The sequence below is a fragment of the Aythya marila genome, assembly GCF_965140915.1.
Source record: "Aythya marila genome assembly, chromosome: 2".
Lineage (NCBI taxonomy): Eukaryota > Metazoa > Chordata > Aves > Anseriformes > Anatidae > Aythya > Aythya marila.
Window position 1 is genome coordinate 27642607 of NC_139043.1, and position 18197 is coordinate 27660803.

Below are 18197 nucleotides of genomic sequence, written 5' to 3' on the forward strand. Positions count from 1 at the left end.
TGTTAACTGTACAGCAAAATAGGAAAGAAGACACCTTAAAAAGCTAATTGGTTGAACAAGGTGAATAAGATGTTCCTGGTTTTCAGTAAATTTATGGGAAAAATATCATTAGAATTAAGTGCATTTAAAAAAAAATAAAATTAAAAAAAAATTTCTTCTCATTCACTAGGTAGCTTATGAACTATTGATAAGTGCTATTGACTGACTGCTGAAGGATGAAAGGGGAATTGAGGGATTCACATCTTGGAGGACAGATTCTATATATATGATCACTTTTATTCCAATTCTTACTACAACAAGTCAAACATGTCTCATTGCTGAGGGCAGGTGTCCCTGCTCCTGGAAAAAAAATAGGACTTCTTAATGCACTATGAGTGGGTTTCAGGCTTCTTAATGACATGGACCTAATGAATTGGACCCAATACCCTCTGAAATGACTTTATTTCCCAGAACTTTTATCTTGTTTAAAACATCTAGTGGCATTTTATATTTCTACCACTTACTGAAATCAACATTTTTGGGGGGACATCCTGGATATGATACTTGAAAAAAAGTGCAGAGATTTGTATTAGCTCTTACCTCTGCAATTGATAAGACATCATCAATATTTCTTCTTTTAGCCTTGCTTTTGCAAATTCTGTTTCAGTGAGAAAGCTGTTTAGGGCAGGGACTATCTATTTTTACAGTTTCTAGTACATCCCAGCTCTAACCACAGGGCGGTCCATGAGCATTGCAGTAATAGGGGTAATATATAACACTAATGGTGGATTTTGAAAGAATGTCTTTTCTGCAAATGCATTTCAAAGAAACAAGCAGAAGTGTCATTTACTCCCTGAAAAATGGAACTGCAAAGCATTTATATTTAAATTAAATGCTTTTATGAGTTCATTGAATGTTATTTAGCAAGTATATTATAGCAAAGGCATGTTACCTATTGCCTTAGAATGAGGATTTTATTGCTTTTTCATAGTTATCTTTTGTATCGGCATTTGGCAGGTAACAAATGAAATTTGCTTGCTAAGGTTAAACTGTTTTGTGATGTTGTGCAGCTGCACAGATATAAAAAAATGTGACAATGGAAGAAAGTTATTTGCTTTTTTTTTTTTTTTTTTTTTTTTTTTTGGGGGGGGGGCAGGAGAGGGGGAGACAGACATAGGAGTATATTAATATACTGTAATCTTGACCTGCCTTTGAAGAAATGTTTATTCTCTGAAAGGCAAAGAACTTAATTATTTTCTGAGTCACTCCATTGAGATCCTATTCATGCAAGAGTCTATACAAATGGAGCTGCAGGCAGAACTGGTCTGAGGAATTCAGTGTGGTCAAGGTGGTGAAGCCCAAACAGCCTAATTTTTGGACTCATTTTTTTTTTTTTTACTTATTTCTCAAAAAGTTTCTGAATGCCACACGTGTTGCAGGGCTCCCTTTATTTTAAGTCCATTTGATAGGCCAGTTTAATTTTTTTACATACCTGAGAAGTCCTTGTGGTACAAGGTTAGAATAATAAATTTTATACTTTTATTCTTTACGTATGAAAAGTAATATAATACCATCATTACTTTATTACTCTGCAATCTTTTTGTTACTACTTGACTTAAAATATTTCAGCCATCAGCATTTAGAGAAAATTCATAGATGTTGGACACACCATAATTATTTGCCTTAAAAGACTAGATTTCTTCTAGTCACCCTGCCTAGAAATGCAGTTATGGATCAAGACGCTGGAGGTAGCTGAGGTGAGTTGAGGGGATGTTAAGCTGAGAATGCAGAGTATTTGTACTAGGAAAACCAGTGCTCTAGAGCTCCCATATTTCTGTTTGGAAATTGAGTGTATATTTCCTGTTAATTGGAAATATTTGGTCCTTTTCTAAAGACTGTGAAAGAATCTTTGAAGGGTCTATGAAACTTGCACTCAAGTTTTGATTAAAAATGTATCTGTGTTATTTGAAGGTGCTTGGCAGAAATCAGCAAGTATAAAATAATCCCAGAGATATCAGCCTAGTAGACCTTGAACTATCTGCATTGAACATCTTAATGTGAATTTAAAGCAAAGTATCAGAACCACACTATATTAAAGGAGAGGACTCATGCTCCTCCACAGACAAACTCACAGCACTGCTCATTATCCTAGGAATTGATGTGCTAAAGCACTGTTCACATATTTTCTTCCTAAGTTGTCATTTCAGTATGAAAAACTTAGTAATGAATAACCTCCTTCAATTTATATGTCAATCCTCATAGGACTCTTAACTCATCTCAATTTAAATTAATGACCTTAGTGATGATACTAGCAATTGGACCAAGCCTCACATGAGGCAGATATTTGCATATAGAATTTGATTAATCCTGATGGATATTAGTTTTCACTTTTAATTAGGTATGATACTATTGTAGGAAGAAAATAAAAGACAGCTAGTAGGCATAGGCAATGTTGATTTTCTGTTGGGTATTTATCTTTTTTTTGGCTGTGCTAGGCTCCCTCACAATGTCTGTTTAGATCAACTCAAAAAGATACCATAGACCTAAAAACAGGTCTCCAAAAGTTCAGAGATAATCACTGCAAAGAAATACTTAACAAAATATTGCTAGTTTGTAGAAAGTAGAAAAATTGGTATATAGTATCTCCTAGTGGTCTGTGACTTTATTCCTCTTAATGGAATAACATGAGCTGCATGTTACCTGTGTCCAGAGTAACAGAAAAGACAGCAATGAATGCAAAAAGAAGTAGCACTTTTTTCTGAGGCTACTTGGTTTCCTTGCATCCCAACTGAGCAAATGATGGAGGAGTCATCAGATTTGGATCTAGAACAATTTTTTGCCAATTTCCATATTTCTTCTACACCTCTGCATTTTGGGAACATTGCAACATGTTTGCATAGGTCATAGCCAGGAAAGAAATGTGACTTTTCTTGTCCAGTAGGGACATTAACCACATGCTGCTTCTTGCTGAGCAAATTTCTGTAAGAGTGATTTGTAAAGTGAATGTAAAGAGAATGTAAATTGAGATATGTACATCTCAATAAAAATAATTGAGTACCCTTGCAATAGAATAGCTGTTTAGTCTTTCCCTTCCTTATCAGAAAATCATCAAAGAAACTCACCTCTCTTCTTGGAGATGGATTTTAAAAGATTTTCATATCCACTGACAGAATGAATGAATGATCAATGCTTATTAAACAAAACACAGTTAGAAAGGGAATATATTGCTATTTCTGGATGAAATTCAAAGAGAAGACAACGTTGTCTTTGTGATTACAGAGGACTTCTGAAAAGATATTATGCATCTCTGGTAAGGATTTAAGCTGAAGACGAAGGCATGAATGTTAGCAGGGATATGCCAAACTCTTGTTGGACTGTGGAACAACTCCTGTACTTTTACAAATACCCTTACCAAAGTACAGAGCTTTTTAAAAAATGGACAAAAAAAGGCAATTTTTATGACTGGAAACTATAGTTTTGCAGTAGGATTTCACATATTTCTGCAATCCTTTTTTTGTATTTCACAAGAATCTTGTACAAATTCACTGATGTTGGCAGAGTGTGTAATTCCACTCAGAGGAATCTTGTGAGGCATCTGAGGTATCTTTGTTCAAATGTGGGTTTCCAGAATGCACCCACAAATATGTATGTGGCTCAATTATATCATAATTCTAGCACTTTTATTTGAATAATATGATACACATATATGAGCTATTTATATAATATATGATATGAATAATATGATACACAAATATGAGCTATTTGTGTAATATTAATATGGAGGAATTTTAATTTTATTAAACATTTATATAATGCAATAAACAATTGGAAACTGTATGTAGAAAGTGAATAATATTAATAGAGCATCTTAATAGTGCAAAGTGGCTTTGCCCATTTTGTTATGGGTTAATGCCAGCAGGCAGTTCAGCACCACACAGGTAGAACTCTACCCAGGTAGAATGGGGGAGAGAATTGGAAAGTTGATAGTGTGAGAACTCATAGGTTTGAACAAGGACAGTTTACTATGTAAAGGAAAAGCTGCACATGCAAAAAAAACAAAACAAGGAATTTGTTCATTACTTCACCTTGGCAGGCAGATATTCAGCCACTTCCAGGAAAGCAGGGTACATCATGTGTATCGATTACTTGGGAAGACAAATGCCTTTACTCTGAATGTCCCTCCCTTTCTCCTTCTTCCTCAGCCTTTATTGCTGAGTGTAATGCCATATGTTGTGGGACATCCCTTTGGACAGTTTGGGTAAGCTGTCTTGGCTGTGTCCCCTCCCAGCTCCTTATGCACCCCCAACCTACTTGCTGGCAGAGAAGCATGAGAAGCTGAAAATTTCTTGGTTCAGTGCAAACACTGCTCTGCAACTAAAAGCATTGGTGTGTAATCGCAGCTCTTTTCGTCAAAAATCCAAACCTCAGCATTGTGTGAGCCTCTATGAAGAAAATTAACTCCATCCCAGCCAAAATCTTGACAATATGATACTGTTGTCACGATCCTCCATTTAACGTGAAGAACACATTACAGTCTTTTTCACTCTCTTCAGAAGATATGCGTAACAATATGGAAATGAACGTTTTCTTCAGTGTGTTATATGTAAAGAAAAATACAGTGCAAATTTTGATTAAAATGTTGCTCTGTAGCCTTTCATATTAAATCTAATTCTATTTAATATTACTTTCTACATGTATGCAGAAAATGGCAAACCAACATTAATAAAAGAAGGCTTATAGGAATGTGGAATGAGAGAAATAGATCCTTGACAAAATTTATTTACCTAGCTAGACTTTCATTTCAAAGTTAGCAGCACTCTGTGATATTGGTATAATACAGGGGTCTTAGAACTCTGTTAGACATGTTCAACCCACTTTAATTTATTCCATGGAAGTTTAATCCCCTGCTGAACAGAGCTGGGATGAATTTTCAAAAGTCATAATCCACTGAAGTAAAAAATCTTTAATGACAACATAGGCAGCAGGCTTCAAGAGTTTAGTTTAAATTCTTTCTAAAAATGTAAAACGTAGGGCAAGAGTTAATAGGATATTTCATACAGTTATATTTCAATCATTTTCCAAATCTTTATAAACTCACTTGCATCTCCACCATTAGAAATATTTGGGCTGAAATCTTGCAATTCTAAGGCAAAAAGCAGTAAGCTGTAAAACGGTAATGTGAAGATTTTCACAGTGTATTGTAACTCAGTTGGTCCTTCAGTTTACAGAGTCTTATATGGGATAATTTAATGTTTTCTAATTTGAAAGAGAAACAATGTTTTACATGCTAAACAGCATCCAATCTGCCTTAATTATATGACTAGGCAAGAAAATTAAAGCAAACTACATTATATCTTGCTATATTCATCCTTTTGTTCTTCCCGTAAAACTCCTGTTTTAGAGTTGACTATAGTGGTGGTCAGGATTTGACTGATAAAGAGAGATAGAGTTCATACATTTTCAATGTGTTTAAGTAACACAGTTACAACATGTTTTTATACTCTCTGTTGACTATCACCTTTGGAGCTTCCTAGTTCTGGAAGTGCCTCTAACTCAGACAACACTTCATTTTCTTTACCTGGAAGCTCCCCTAGTGCCATCCATAAACTTCTACAGCTCTCCCTGTCCTGAGCATCCAAGAGAAGGTTCCTCAGACAAATGGAATTTGAGGTGTGGAACTGCTGCTCACAGATCATTTCAGATGTTTAGAATTTCAGAGAGAGACAGGCCAGTTCCTATAAGTAATATTTGTTGAAGGTTATTGAATTCATAACCACCATTCCAACTTCAGAAGTCTGTGATCTTCAAGTATTTTAAGACTGAGAAGATTTTCTGATAGAATTAACATATTTTCCTCTTTGTTTTCTTAGCCAACAAAATCACCTTTTGACCAGTGTTGGATACATGGTATCCAAGATGGACGTTTGGTTTGACTCTGGTGTTCTCAAGCTCTTAAATTAGTATGACAATCACATTTTTTATTTTTATTTATTTATTTATTTATTTTATTTTTCCTCTATTTTTCCTTTCCTGCTACATCTTTAAAGACAAAGAGTGAGATTTCATCTCTGAAAGACAAGAGTGACAGCAGTGCCTGTAATCACCTCTGCTTTCCAGAAAAAGGGAAGAACATTTCTTAGGGCTGGTATCTAATGGCTTCCTGTTGTGACTCTGTGCTTTTGGTTCCTGGTTCAAAGTGTCCAGGTTTCTCCATGCACTTAGAGAATCCTTAATGTTTAATTTCAAGTTTGATTTCCACTCTGGAATTTTGTGAAAGGAAATAGAAAGTCATTACAAAGTGTATACCATGAGCTGTGCTGCCACAGCTGAGAGGACAGCACTGCCAAAGCAAAGCAGAGAGAAAGGAGAAAGAGAAAAATGTGTTAGGGCACTGCTGTTAGAAGAAATGATTTCATAATCACAGTCTGTCTGATGGATTTCAAGTGCCTATCTGTGTCTTTAGATCACCAAACACTTTTAAAAATCCTGTGTATAAAACATTTGTTCTAGTCACTAGTCTACAAAAAAGACACAAGGAGAGTTATTTTTCAGATTTAAATAACGGTAAAAATTATTCGTATTGTCAAACAAAACCCTAAAGACAACAGAATAGTACAGAGCTATACTACCTCCAAAATGGAACCTCTGTATAGGAAATTTCCTGTATCTAAAAGGAGGAACAATACTAGCAAACATTTAAGTGGAATACAGAAAGTGTTTAAGGCCAAGTTGGATGGGGCTTTGGGAAGCCTGATCTAGTGCGTGGCATCACTGTCTATGACAGGGGGCTCAGAACTGGATGATCTTTAAAGTCCCTTCTAACCCAAACCATTCTATGATTCTGATTTTATGATTCTACCTGAAAGGAAGTTGTGGGGAGCTGGGCGTTGGCCTCTTCTTGCAGATAACTATCAATAGAACAAGAGGGAGTGACCTCAAGTTGTACCAGGGGAGGTTCAGGTTGGAAATTTGGAGAAATTTATTCTCAGAAAAAGTAGTTAAACACTGAAATGGTTTGCACAGGAAAGTGGTGGAGTCACTGTCTCTGGGCATGTTTAAGGAAAGGCTATGTGGTACTTAGGGATATGCTTTAGTGGGTAATATTGGTAGTAGGGGGATAGTTGTACCAGATGATCCCTGAGATCTTTTCCAACCTTAATGATTCTATGATCCTAAGCATGCACACCATGCTGTACAAGTAGCATAGCACTAGCCTCCCTCCTTTATGGTATAGGGAGCAGTGGACTTGGACATGACTAGAGCATTTCATAAAGGGCAATCATTGACCTTCCAGCCTGTAGCCTTTGTGTTCTCTCCATGGCAAACCCATAAGTAATATGAACTGTAGGTCAGTGTTTTCTTGCATACCCTGAGACATGCAAGATGATGGACATTTATTCAATCTTTGAGGGTCCATCAATAGCTAATTGATGTAGTAGATGATGTAGTTCATTCTGTTTCACTCTTCTGTAGCCCAGAAGAATACCTTGTACCTACTACCTAAATTCCATACAAGCGAGGTGGTAAGTGAGGTTATTCCCACTCTAGATCATGAACTAGGCTAATACAAAATATGTTCTGAGACTTTTGTAAACTGTAGTGGCAGTCTGCCACTTCTTTTCTTCAGTCTGTTTCTTAACATTCACAGAGCTTGTGGCAGTGACTACAGTCAACATGAATGCGAATGAGAGGAAATGAGACTAAAACAAAATCACAGTTCTGAGGTATTCTTATTGGAAACCAACCACTGAAGGTGTTCTGTCACCTTTACATTTCTTGAAAATTATTTGAAAATCATTAGTTTTCAGACTTATTTATAACAGATAACTTACATTGTGTAAAACTGTAATTTAAGTATTTTTCTTTTGCAGAACAACCCATTGCAATATCTTAATGAATAACATATTTTAAGAATTATAATATCCCTAAATAAAGAAGTGTCTCCACTGGTTTATTAGTGCCCTCATCTTTCTGTGGGTATGAATTTTCTAACTACCCTTTGATTATTTGTATGTCAGATCCAAATCAGACATAAACTGATACAGTTACTCAAATTTAATGGTATTAAATTTCACTGAATTTATATCAGCTATCATCAGGTGAATTTATATCAGCTTCTGGTCCTGCATAACCTCTGTTTTGTGAAAGAGCTGTGGTCAGATAAACATGTTTTCCTTCTAGCAAGAGCCATTTGAAAAAAACAAACACGATATATCAAAAGTAAAACAAGAAATATGCAGAATTGAAATAGCATAAAGAAAGCTTTTCTGAAAACTCGTGTAAATCTACTCAAAATTACAATGAAAGTGCAGAAAAGAACTACTGAAAGTTACTGAAAAAAAAAAACACAAAACAACAAACAGAGAAATAATATATAGCTGAGGAAACTAAAAATATCAGGGAGCTATAAAAATATTAGGTAGCTGGGGAGAATCTAAGGGACTATGATATGTTTGCCTTGTTCTTGCTCTTCTTGAGGCTTCTCATAGCTGATTTTGGAGGCAGGACACTTCTAAATGACTTTTTGGTCTGATCCTGCATAGTCATTTCTGTGTTCTCTTTTGACACAGTAAATTAAGACATACTGTCCCATTTGTCAGATTCATTTCATAAAATCATAGAATCATAGAATATCCTGAGTTGGAAGGGACCCTTAAGGATCATCAAGTCCAACTCTTGACACCGCACAGGTCTACCCAAAAGTTCAGACCATGTGACTAAGTGCACAGTCCACTCTTCTTAAATTCAGACAGACTCGGTGCAGTGACCACTTCCCTGGGGAGCCTGTTCCAGTGTGCAACCACCCTCTCTGTGAAGAACCCCCTCCTGATGTCAAGCCTAAATTTCCCCTGCCTCAGCTTAACCCCGTTCCCATGGGTCCTGTCACTGGTGTTAATGGAGAAAAGGTCTCCTGCCTCTCGACACCCCTTTACGAGGAAGTTGTAGACTGTGATGAGGTCTCCCCTCAGCCTCCTCTTCTCCAGGCTGTACAGGCCCAGTGACCTCAGCCGTTCTTCGTACGTCTTCCCCTCCAGGCCTTTCACCATCTTTGTAGCCCTCCTCTGGACACTCTCCAACAGTTTCATGTCCTTTTTATACTGTGGTGCCCAGAACTGCACACAGTACTCGAGGTGAGGCTGCACCAGCGCAGAGTAGAGTGGGACAATCACCTCCCTTGACCTACTAGCGATGCCGTGCTTGATGCACCCCAGGACACGATTGGCCCTCCTGGCTGCCAGGGCACACTGCTGGCTCATATTCATCTTGCTGTCTACCATGACCCCCAGATCCCTCTCTTCTAGGCTGCTCTCCAGCGTCTCATCACCCAGTCTGTACGTGCAGCCAGGGTTTCCCCGTCCCAGGTGCAGGACCCGGCACTTGCACTTATTGAACTTCATGTGGTTGGTGATCGCCCAGCTCTCCAACCTATCCAGATCCCTCTGCAAGGCCTTTACACCCTCATTTGACTCCACAACTCCTCCAAGTTTGGTGTCATCAGCAAACTTGCTCAAAATACCTTCTATTCCTACATCCAGATCATTTATAAAAATATTGAAAAGTACCGGCCCTAAAATGGAGCCTTGAGGGACCCCGCTGGTGACCACCCGCCAGCCTGACGCAGCCCCATTTACCATAACCCTTTGGGCCCTGCCCGTTAGCCAATTGCTCACCCATCGTATGATGTTTTTATTTAGCTGTATGGTGGACATTTTGTCCAGTAGGATCCTATGGGAAACCATGTCAAAAGCCTTGCTGAAGTCCAAAAAAATCACATCAGCTGGTTTCCCTTGGTCCACCATACGGGTGATCTTATCATAAAAGGAAATCAGGTTAGTTAGGCAGGACCTACCCTTCACAAACCCATGCTGGCTGGGACCAATGACTGCTTTGTCCCGCAGGTGCGCCTCAATAAGTTCGAGAACCATCTTCTCCATGATTTTACCAGGCACTGACATGAGACTGACATTTGAGTTTGACATTTGAGAGACAAACATTTGAGTTTGCACATTTTGATCAACCAATCCACATGCTTATTCTCTGCCAGTCATATAGCAAAAAGAATTGAAAGTTAGAAACAGAGAGTTCTGTTTATATGAAGTAGTACTGTGTGTGGTATTCAGCTTTTGTCCTCCATTTCTCACATATCATTTCTGTAATCATTTGTAACAGCTGCAAGTCCATCACTGTGTTTTATTTCCCTCAGTTATAATCATTTCTCTATCAAAATTAATTCTCAATTTCTATGTAAATGGTTAAATATCTGTAGAATATAGGCTTTGACTTATCTGGAAATTATTCATTAGATCAAACGGATCCATGCCAGTAGTGACTTTGTATGGTGTGTACACAAGTATAGGAATAAAAATTGTTTAAAGCAGTGTCAAAGATTGGTCAAAGCAATCTAGGTCCAGATTTTCCTCTACCTAACAGGAAGAAACAGGATAAAACAGGATAAAACTTAGGAAAACTAGGTTCAGCAAAAAATTTCTGAGTGCCATCCTGCCTCGATAATAGTCCAGTTTACAGCTATGTACATCAGTATTGTTCTATCAATGCTGAGATAACTGACAGAGGAAAGAAAATTCGAAATTCTTGTATACAGAGAACATACAAACACAGTGCTGCCAAATTCTTACAGTGCTATGCCAGCAAAAAATGATCTTGGTTTTGATTAGTTGTTTACCTGAAGAGAGAGATTTTCTACCTTGAGTATTAGATTGTTTGTTTACATTTTCATTTGCCCTCAAGTAGTCATACATTCAGAGGAATAAATACATAATTTCTAAGCCAATACTGTAATTATAGGTAATGAACTGTAATAGAGTTAGAATAAAAAGAAAAGAGTGAGAAATCAAGAGGCATTCTGTACATCTTTGAATTATTATTATTTTTTAATCTCAGATTTATCAGTCTTAAATTAATCTTAATACAGCTATGATTTATTTTAACCTCAGATGGGAAGAGGGACTAAATCACTACTTGAGACCTTGATGGTTTCCTAATATGACTTTCCATATTTGTTTTCTCTGTTTCAAGTATTTAAATTCGACCTGCCTAAGCATTCAGAGTTGAGTCTTGAAAGAGAACACTAAGCTTTTTGAGACAACTACCTATCCTTTAGGAACTCCTAAATGAGCTACACATATTCATTAAAACACATCTGATGAAGCTAAAGTTCATCATTAAAATTTCTTCAGCCTCAAAAAGGAGGATACAGAATGAATAGAATATTCTATTTTAATGAAACAAAAAATAAATTATGGATCAATTCTTGTGTATTTATTTATTTTTAAATGACGCTTTGGCATATTGTGCCCAGTGTCTTTGCCTTTGCTTAGAAACACAAGAAGAATGGGATAGCAATTTGTCATTCATTGTAGTGGAAATTTGTATTTTCCATTAAAAATACAAGACTAGAACAGAAGGTCAGTCTCCTAGTCTTAGTGAGTGCTTTTCCAGTGACATTTGTAGTATTGGCTAAGCATTCCCATATTTTTTTGTCCTTATTCTTGTTCTATATGTACACTGCTGACATCATAATCACTCACTTCTAGGTATGCTGGCACAGGAAATACCCCTCCTCAGCCCTTTTGCAACATTGATATATTGCACTGTACTGGGCTAGAGTTTTCAATGTTCATGTGTATTTCATCATTGTTACTTCCTTAGAATAAAGCTTAAAGCTACCAATGAAGACTGGGAGACTACCATATAAAGTTCTGTATACATTGTAAAAGTCTGTACCCTGAACACTTAAACCAACAGAAACTGAAATAGCACTTATTTTTGTACAGTGAAATGTATTACTTGCCAACTCTATAAATTTATAGAACCTAAATATCTAGAAAAATACCCATACTCATCCCAATCCTACATAGACTTGAACAGTTCCAGTGAACTGTTATTGTAAAGAAGGTAAATAATCGATGGCAAGGCATTTCAGTTTGGGAGTGACAGTTGGCTTTGGAAGAGAAGAAACTCTTGTTACAGTGAATTAGTTGGTAAGGGAGCATTTGCATGTTTCTGAATTATATACATGTATACTCAAGGAAGATCGCAAAAGCCACCACAGAATTTTGGGTGCTCAGTATTTTAACTCTATCAGTCATTTTCAATCAGCACTTTTTTCAAGCCTTGCTAAAATGGGTCTAAGCTGTTTTTCACATGAGTAAGTGCAAAATCTCATGGATCTGTAATATCTTTCTTGTATTATTGCCAACTTATGGTTGGAAAGAAGAGAGAGAGAAGAAAATTGTAAATTAATTCATGTGAAAATAACTGCTGCATTTGCAGAAATTCTATTACGCAGCAATGCTCTGTATTATTGGGTATGCAAGTCTCTGAGGATACATATAGCTACTTTCTACAGTACATAGTACGCTAACAGTATATGAAAAAGCAGTTGGCTGGAAAATGTTAGTGAAGAGCAATGAATTCTAGAGCTTTTTTATTAACCCTCATGTTTTTTTTTTTTCTTTTTTTTTTTTTTTTCTTTTTTTTTTTTTTCTTTTCCAGTGCTTACTTACATAGACACTTGACTAGGGAGGGCAAGTTCAGGCTTTAATCATGGAAGCAGACTGTTACCCACACTGAAAATCGCAAACAGAGGTCTCAGAGCTAACTGCATGACCAGAAGCCTTTTAGGTATTACAAAATCAATGACAGTAACAATCAATTGTATTTGTTAGGTCAGGTATGAAGCAGTACAGCATGCATGGGATCTGAATCATCCATTTCCATCAAATATACTGCCTTTCAAGAGCACAAATATATTGGATCAGTCAGCAACTCTTTCAGAAAATACTTATTTTCCTCAGCATTTAGTTTTACACAGCTGAAAAAAGCAGACCTTCTTCTTAAGTAGTTTTTATACTGTTACATCTTGCTACATGGAACTTGTAGTATAATCCTATGAAATACAAATCATTGGATGCAGAAAGCAAAACAAAGGAAAAGCAAGCTGTAAGGAAAGAATTATACAGTGGCCAACAATCTGTGTCCTACCTACAGATTGAAGGTATACTAGCTCTGCTAGCTAACTGCTGGACTTGTATCAGGTTGACAGATTCTTACTAGACAGGCACATTTTTCCTTTTAACCACATTTCTCCTCTCATTTTGCACTCCTTCCCCATATGCCGCTGCAAAATTTTATTCTGAGTCTTTTTCTCTCTCCCTGTGACATCTTCATTGCTGCTTCATTAACCATCACACCATCAGTGCATTTCATTACAGTTTCTCTCCTGGCTCCCTGTGTTGATGCTAAAATGCATCTACAAACTGCCTATCAAAATTCTAGAGTATGTTTATCCTTCCTTCAGTACAAAGGAGGAGAAAGTCATCCCTTTGGCAAGACCTTATAGAAAACCCATATTTTATCTATTATTGTTACTGTCCCCTCAACCTGAAGTGCATTGAGGAGGTATAGTAAGGGATGTGACAGAATTGTTTACCTATTTGTTTACTGTAAAAGTTTGGGGGCATACTTGCTGATCTGATTAAGGTGTTAAGAAAGCGTAAACTGATTTTATGTATATGCCTTCAACTGACCTTGAAAGAGTGTTGAAGCTAATGAAAATATTCTTCAGTTCCATGATTGTTAAGAAATGAAAAGGCCATGTAATAAATAACCTTTGTGACATATACTTGCAGTTGTACCAGTAAGAAAGGGCCATGGTTTAAATAATTTAAATACTAGCTGTGTTTCTTGGATTGGGAATACACCCAATTCATTTTTAAGTGAAGAGAAAGATATAACTGAAGATATGAAAGAAGCATGTAACTCAGCACCCGAACACAGAGTCATAAAGCAGACATTTTCAGAATGTGCTATGTAGCCATGAAAAGGGAAATAAGAAACTCAGTGGCTTCTTCAGACCAGTTCAAATATTAAAAAATGAGGCAGCATGTCTTGTGTGAGTTTTTAAGGGAAAAGTTTGTAGGTTCCTCCCTGTCAACCTGCTGTCCCCAGCCAATTCTAGCCATCCCTTCCACCTTCCACCTTCCATCAGAGCTCTCCATTAGTGCTGCGTCAGACAGGTGTAAAGCTGCATATGTTCTCTGTTTTCCACACAAACAGGGCGAATAGAAAATAAATAAGGTAAAATTGCCCTGACACTGAATTCTGTGAAAAACAATCTCTGAGGTTTATGATTTATAGGAACTCGGTGCAGGGTTTTCCCTCTCTCTCTCAAAATAAAAACATGATTTGTAAGATTTCTTTTTATTACTACTTTCAGTTAGGTAGCCATATTTTTCTTGAAAATATGCAAATGGATCTCTGTCTTGCAGAGACCACTGGTTTTGGGATGAAGGTGTGAAGAAAGAAGTTGAGTGAGGAAGGAGAAATACATGTCGTACTAGATACAGACAAGGCAAATCAGTAGTTAATCTGTAAAGGAGCATGTGTGACTCCTCTTGCATTAATTGAGGTAAAGCTTACAGTATGTTTATTGCTGTCAAAGAAACTCATTAAAACTTTAATCCCATTATTTATTCTTTAGTTGTTATTGAAGGTCCCAGTCAAGACTACAGACCAATGTGTTCTTATAAAAGGAGTAGGAAAATTATATTGCTATTACTTGTTTTATAATGACACAGACTCTGAGCATGGTCAAGGTGGCACCAGCAAGACAGGACCTTGACAGTGAGCTCCAGGGGCAGCTAAGAAAAATGGATGTGCCTCTGATGGTGGAAAATGCGTACACTGTTCAGAGAGAACATTCAAGCAAGAATATTTCCCTCTGAGATAAGAATTGGCCAGTGAAAGCCACATACACACTGGAAGATGACATGGCTGTGTACCTTAGTTTGTGCAGTATGTTTTACTTACTCATCACTTAAAGGCATCATAACAGAGGTGACTTACAGGCTGAAGAATTAAATGAAAGATCAGAATTAATTCTGAAGGCCAGTGTAAAAGATTGCCAAAAAAGCGTTAAATAATGACTACTTTAAAAGAAGTTTATGTTCTTCCAAAAGAAGTTAAGACATTTATGTTTTGTTTTACCTGAGTACAGAGAATATAATTATTTCTCCAAAAAAATTCTTATGATTTTGAAATTTGCTCATTGTTTCACGAGGAAATGATGGATTTTACATATGGATATTACATATCTCACCATATCCTTTCTTTCTTTTTCTCTTCATTATTTTTCAGGTTACCTGTGCAAATTTAACAAATGGAGGAAAAACAGAACTTCTAAAATCAGGAAGCTCCAAATCCACATTAAAGCACATATGGACAGAAAGTAACAAAGACTTGTCCATCAGCCGACTGCTGTCACAGACTTTTCGTGGAAAGGAAAATGATACAGATTTGGACCTGCGATATGATGCCCCAGAAACTTATTCTGAGCAAGATCTCTGGGACTGGCTGAGGAACTCCACAGACCTGCAAGAGCCTCGACCCAGAGCAAAGAGACGGCCCATTGTCAAGACTGGGAAATTTAAGAAAATGTTTGGCTGGGGCGATTTTCATTCCAACATCAAGACTGTGAAGCTAAATCTGTTAATAACAGGGAAAATTGTTGACCATGGCAATGGGACGTTTAGTGTTTACTTCAGGCATAACTCCACTGGTCAAGGGAATGTATCTGTGAGCCTAGTGCCCCCTACAAAAATAGTGGAATTTGACTTGGCACAACAGACAGTGATTGATGCCAAAGATTCCAAGTCCTTTAACTGTCGAATTGAGTACGAAAAGGTTGACAAGGCTACCAAGAACACACTCTGCAACTATGACCCTTCAAAAACCTGTTATCAGGAGCAGACCCAGAGCCATGTGTCATGGCTCTGCTCCAAGCCCTTTAAAGTAATCTGTATTTACATTTCCTTTTATAGTACAGATTATAAACTAGTACAGAAGGTGTGTCCTGATTACAACTACCACAGTGACACACCCTACTTCCCTTCAGGGTGAGGATGAACACGTGTCTGAGACTGAAGCCTGGGGAATAAAAGAGGTCATATGACAGGGCTCTAACCTCAAGGAGGAAGGCCACATCTATTGCCTGGAATGTGTCTACCTGCTGCTGCTGATGTCAAATGGCTGCAAATATGTTAGTGGAAAACAATCTAATGTAATTTTTACCCAGTCAGCTCCATGTATCAATCTAGTTGTAAATCACTATGGATTTAAAATAAAACCATACACATACACAGAAACACACACTCTGTTCAGCTCACATCTATTGAGATTTCTGTTAAGGGAGATTTCATTGTCTGATATCTAAGGTTTCTGGATAACCTATCATCAAGCAAAATGGATCAACTAGACAGAGAATGGTTTCTAACACAGACTGTTATGGAAATCTCTTTGAAAGTCCCTTGAATACATGCCAATCAATAATCCCCACTCATGCATTCTACTGCTTGGAGTAGCTGTACTGGTAAATAATACCGTAGGAGTAAATACTTGTTAAAATGGGAGAAACGTGTGTCTAGCGTTCAGTATTCCTTATTATATGAACACAGCAAAACATCGTGACTTTTTTCCAGCATACAGTAGGCACATTCGAGGTGGCGTTAGGTGGCACTTTTTCCATGGAACGAGCCTGTTACTAGTAAAGATGGGCAAACATTTGGAATTTACATGTGGGCAGACATTCTGGTTTCATGTTTCTCTGATTCTTAATGCTCTGATTCTTTAAACCTGGTTGAGTTTAGGCAAGCTAAGCTATTTAAAAACCCTTCAACTGATCTTTACAAAGGAAGATGCCTGGCGGAGAACATGTAAGTTATAAGTGGCTGTCTTATCTTTATTACAAAATATTGTAACAAATTCAATATCCTAGTCTTCATTTGTATGAATGGTTTGTATTGTACATAATTTAACCAGTGTTATTTGAGCTGCATATTAATATTAACTTGTATTTGTCTCTCTGCTTGTTATTGGTTAAAAGCAATCAAGGAAATGAGGAATCCATTTTATCAATGTAGCTGTAAACTCCATTAAAAGACAGAACTATGTACAAAGCATTTATTCAGCTAAAGTATTGTTGAAAGCTATACATATACAACATTACAGTCTGTCTGTATTTAGATATTTTATTTCCAGACAAAAAAAAAAAAAAAAGAAAAAAAGAACTGTACATAAAAATAAAATATCTTAAAGTTGAGTTTCAATATGTATTGTGTAGATAGTATAAATGGTTCTGAAAAGTGGGTAATACCCACTGACCATCTGACATGGTTTTCAGTCTGTCTCTTTGCATATGTACATATATATATTTATAACTCTGTGTGAGGGCATGTTTGTGTGGGTACATATACACGTGCGTGTGTGTGTGTGTGAATACATGTAGACATATATTAAGAAGATATAAAAACTTCTCAGGCCCTTTTCCTATCAAGCAGACTACTGTGAAGGGTCTAGATAACCTGAGTTGTAGACCCCACTCAGATGAGAAATTACTGGAGCAGGACATTTTTTTAAATGATTCATTATTGCTTAGAAGTGGGGAAACTTTGCCTTAATTTTAACCTCCTCTGAGGCACTGCTCTCTCTTTATGGAATGAAGAGATCCCTTTTTATGGAATGAAGAGATCCCTTTTTATGGAATGAGGGACTTTTCTTCCTATGAACAAAAAGCTCATGTCTATTATATTTTTGGTATGTATGGTTGCATACTTTAACCTCACTTTCCAGATAACCAGCAACAAGTCCATCCCTAAAGAAGGCTGCCCAAAGAACTCAGCATTTCAGAATTATCCTTCCTGGCAATGCTTCCTTCCCCCACCCACCTTTATACCCTGGTTCTGAAAGCTGTGAAAGCAGATATAGGTTGGCTTCCAAATATGCACAATATCATGAGCAACTTCTCCAAAGTCCCAATAAACACTCTAACAATATTTCAAGAAGTGAGAAGTTGAAAGAACGTCCAGTTATGGACCTCTGTTGCTGAAACACGCAGAACTTAAATGAGAATGAAATATAGCAAATGGATAACTTTACTGATAAGTATATATTTTCCAGTGATGTACAGGTAGGAGAGGAGACTTACATATTATTAATGCTTTGGCTCCTTCAAACCAATATGCTTCTGGGAATTATTTCTTCTTTATATGTGACTTTTCCAAAAACAACCTTGTGATGCTGGATCTTATGTAGATCTGGGGAAAGAAATGGTCCAAGCCATACAGTCCAGATTCTGATCTCATTCAGGAAGATGCTGAGCTACAGTTTTTTTTTTGTTGTTGTTGTTGTTTTTTCTTTTC

At 37.0% G+C, this 18197-nt stretch overlaps 1 protein-coding gene across 1 annotated transcript in view; it reads left to right on the plus strand.

The window, feature by feature from the left end:
• The window catches only part of NXPH1 (neurexophilin 1), a gene marked incomplete at both ends in the record, with an annotated part of 149400 nt that extends 133500 nt beyond the window's left edge, over positions 1 to 15900 (plus strand). Inside the window, one exon of the mRNA XM_082754123.1 lies at positions 15139 to 15900. Within this exon, the coding sequence (XP_082610249.1) occupies positions 15139 to 15900 (762 nt within the window). The remainder of the gene's footprint in view (positions 1 to 15138) is intronic.
• Positions 15901 to 18197: the final 2297 nt, after the last annotated feature.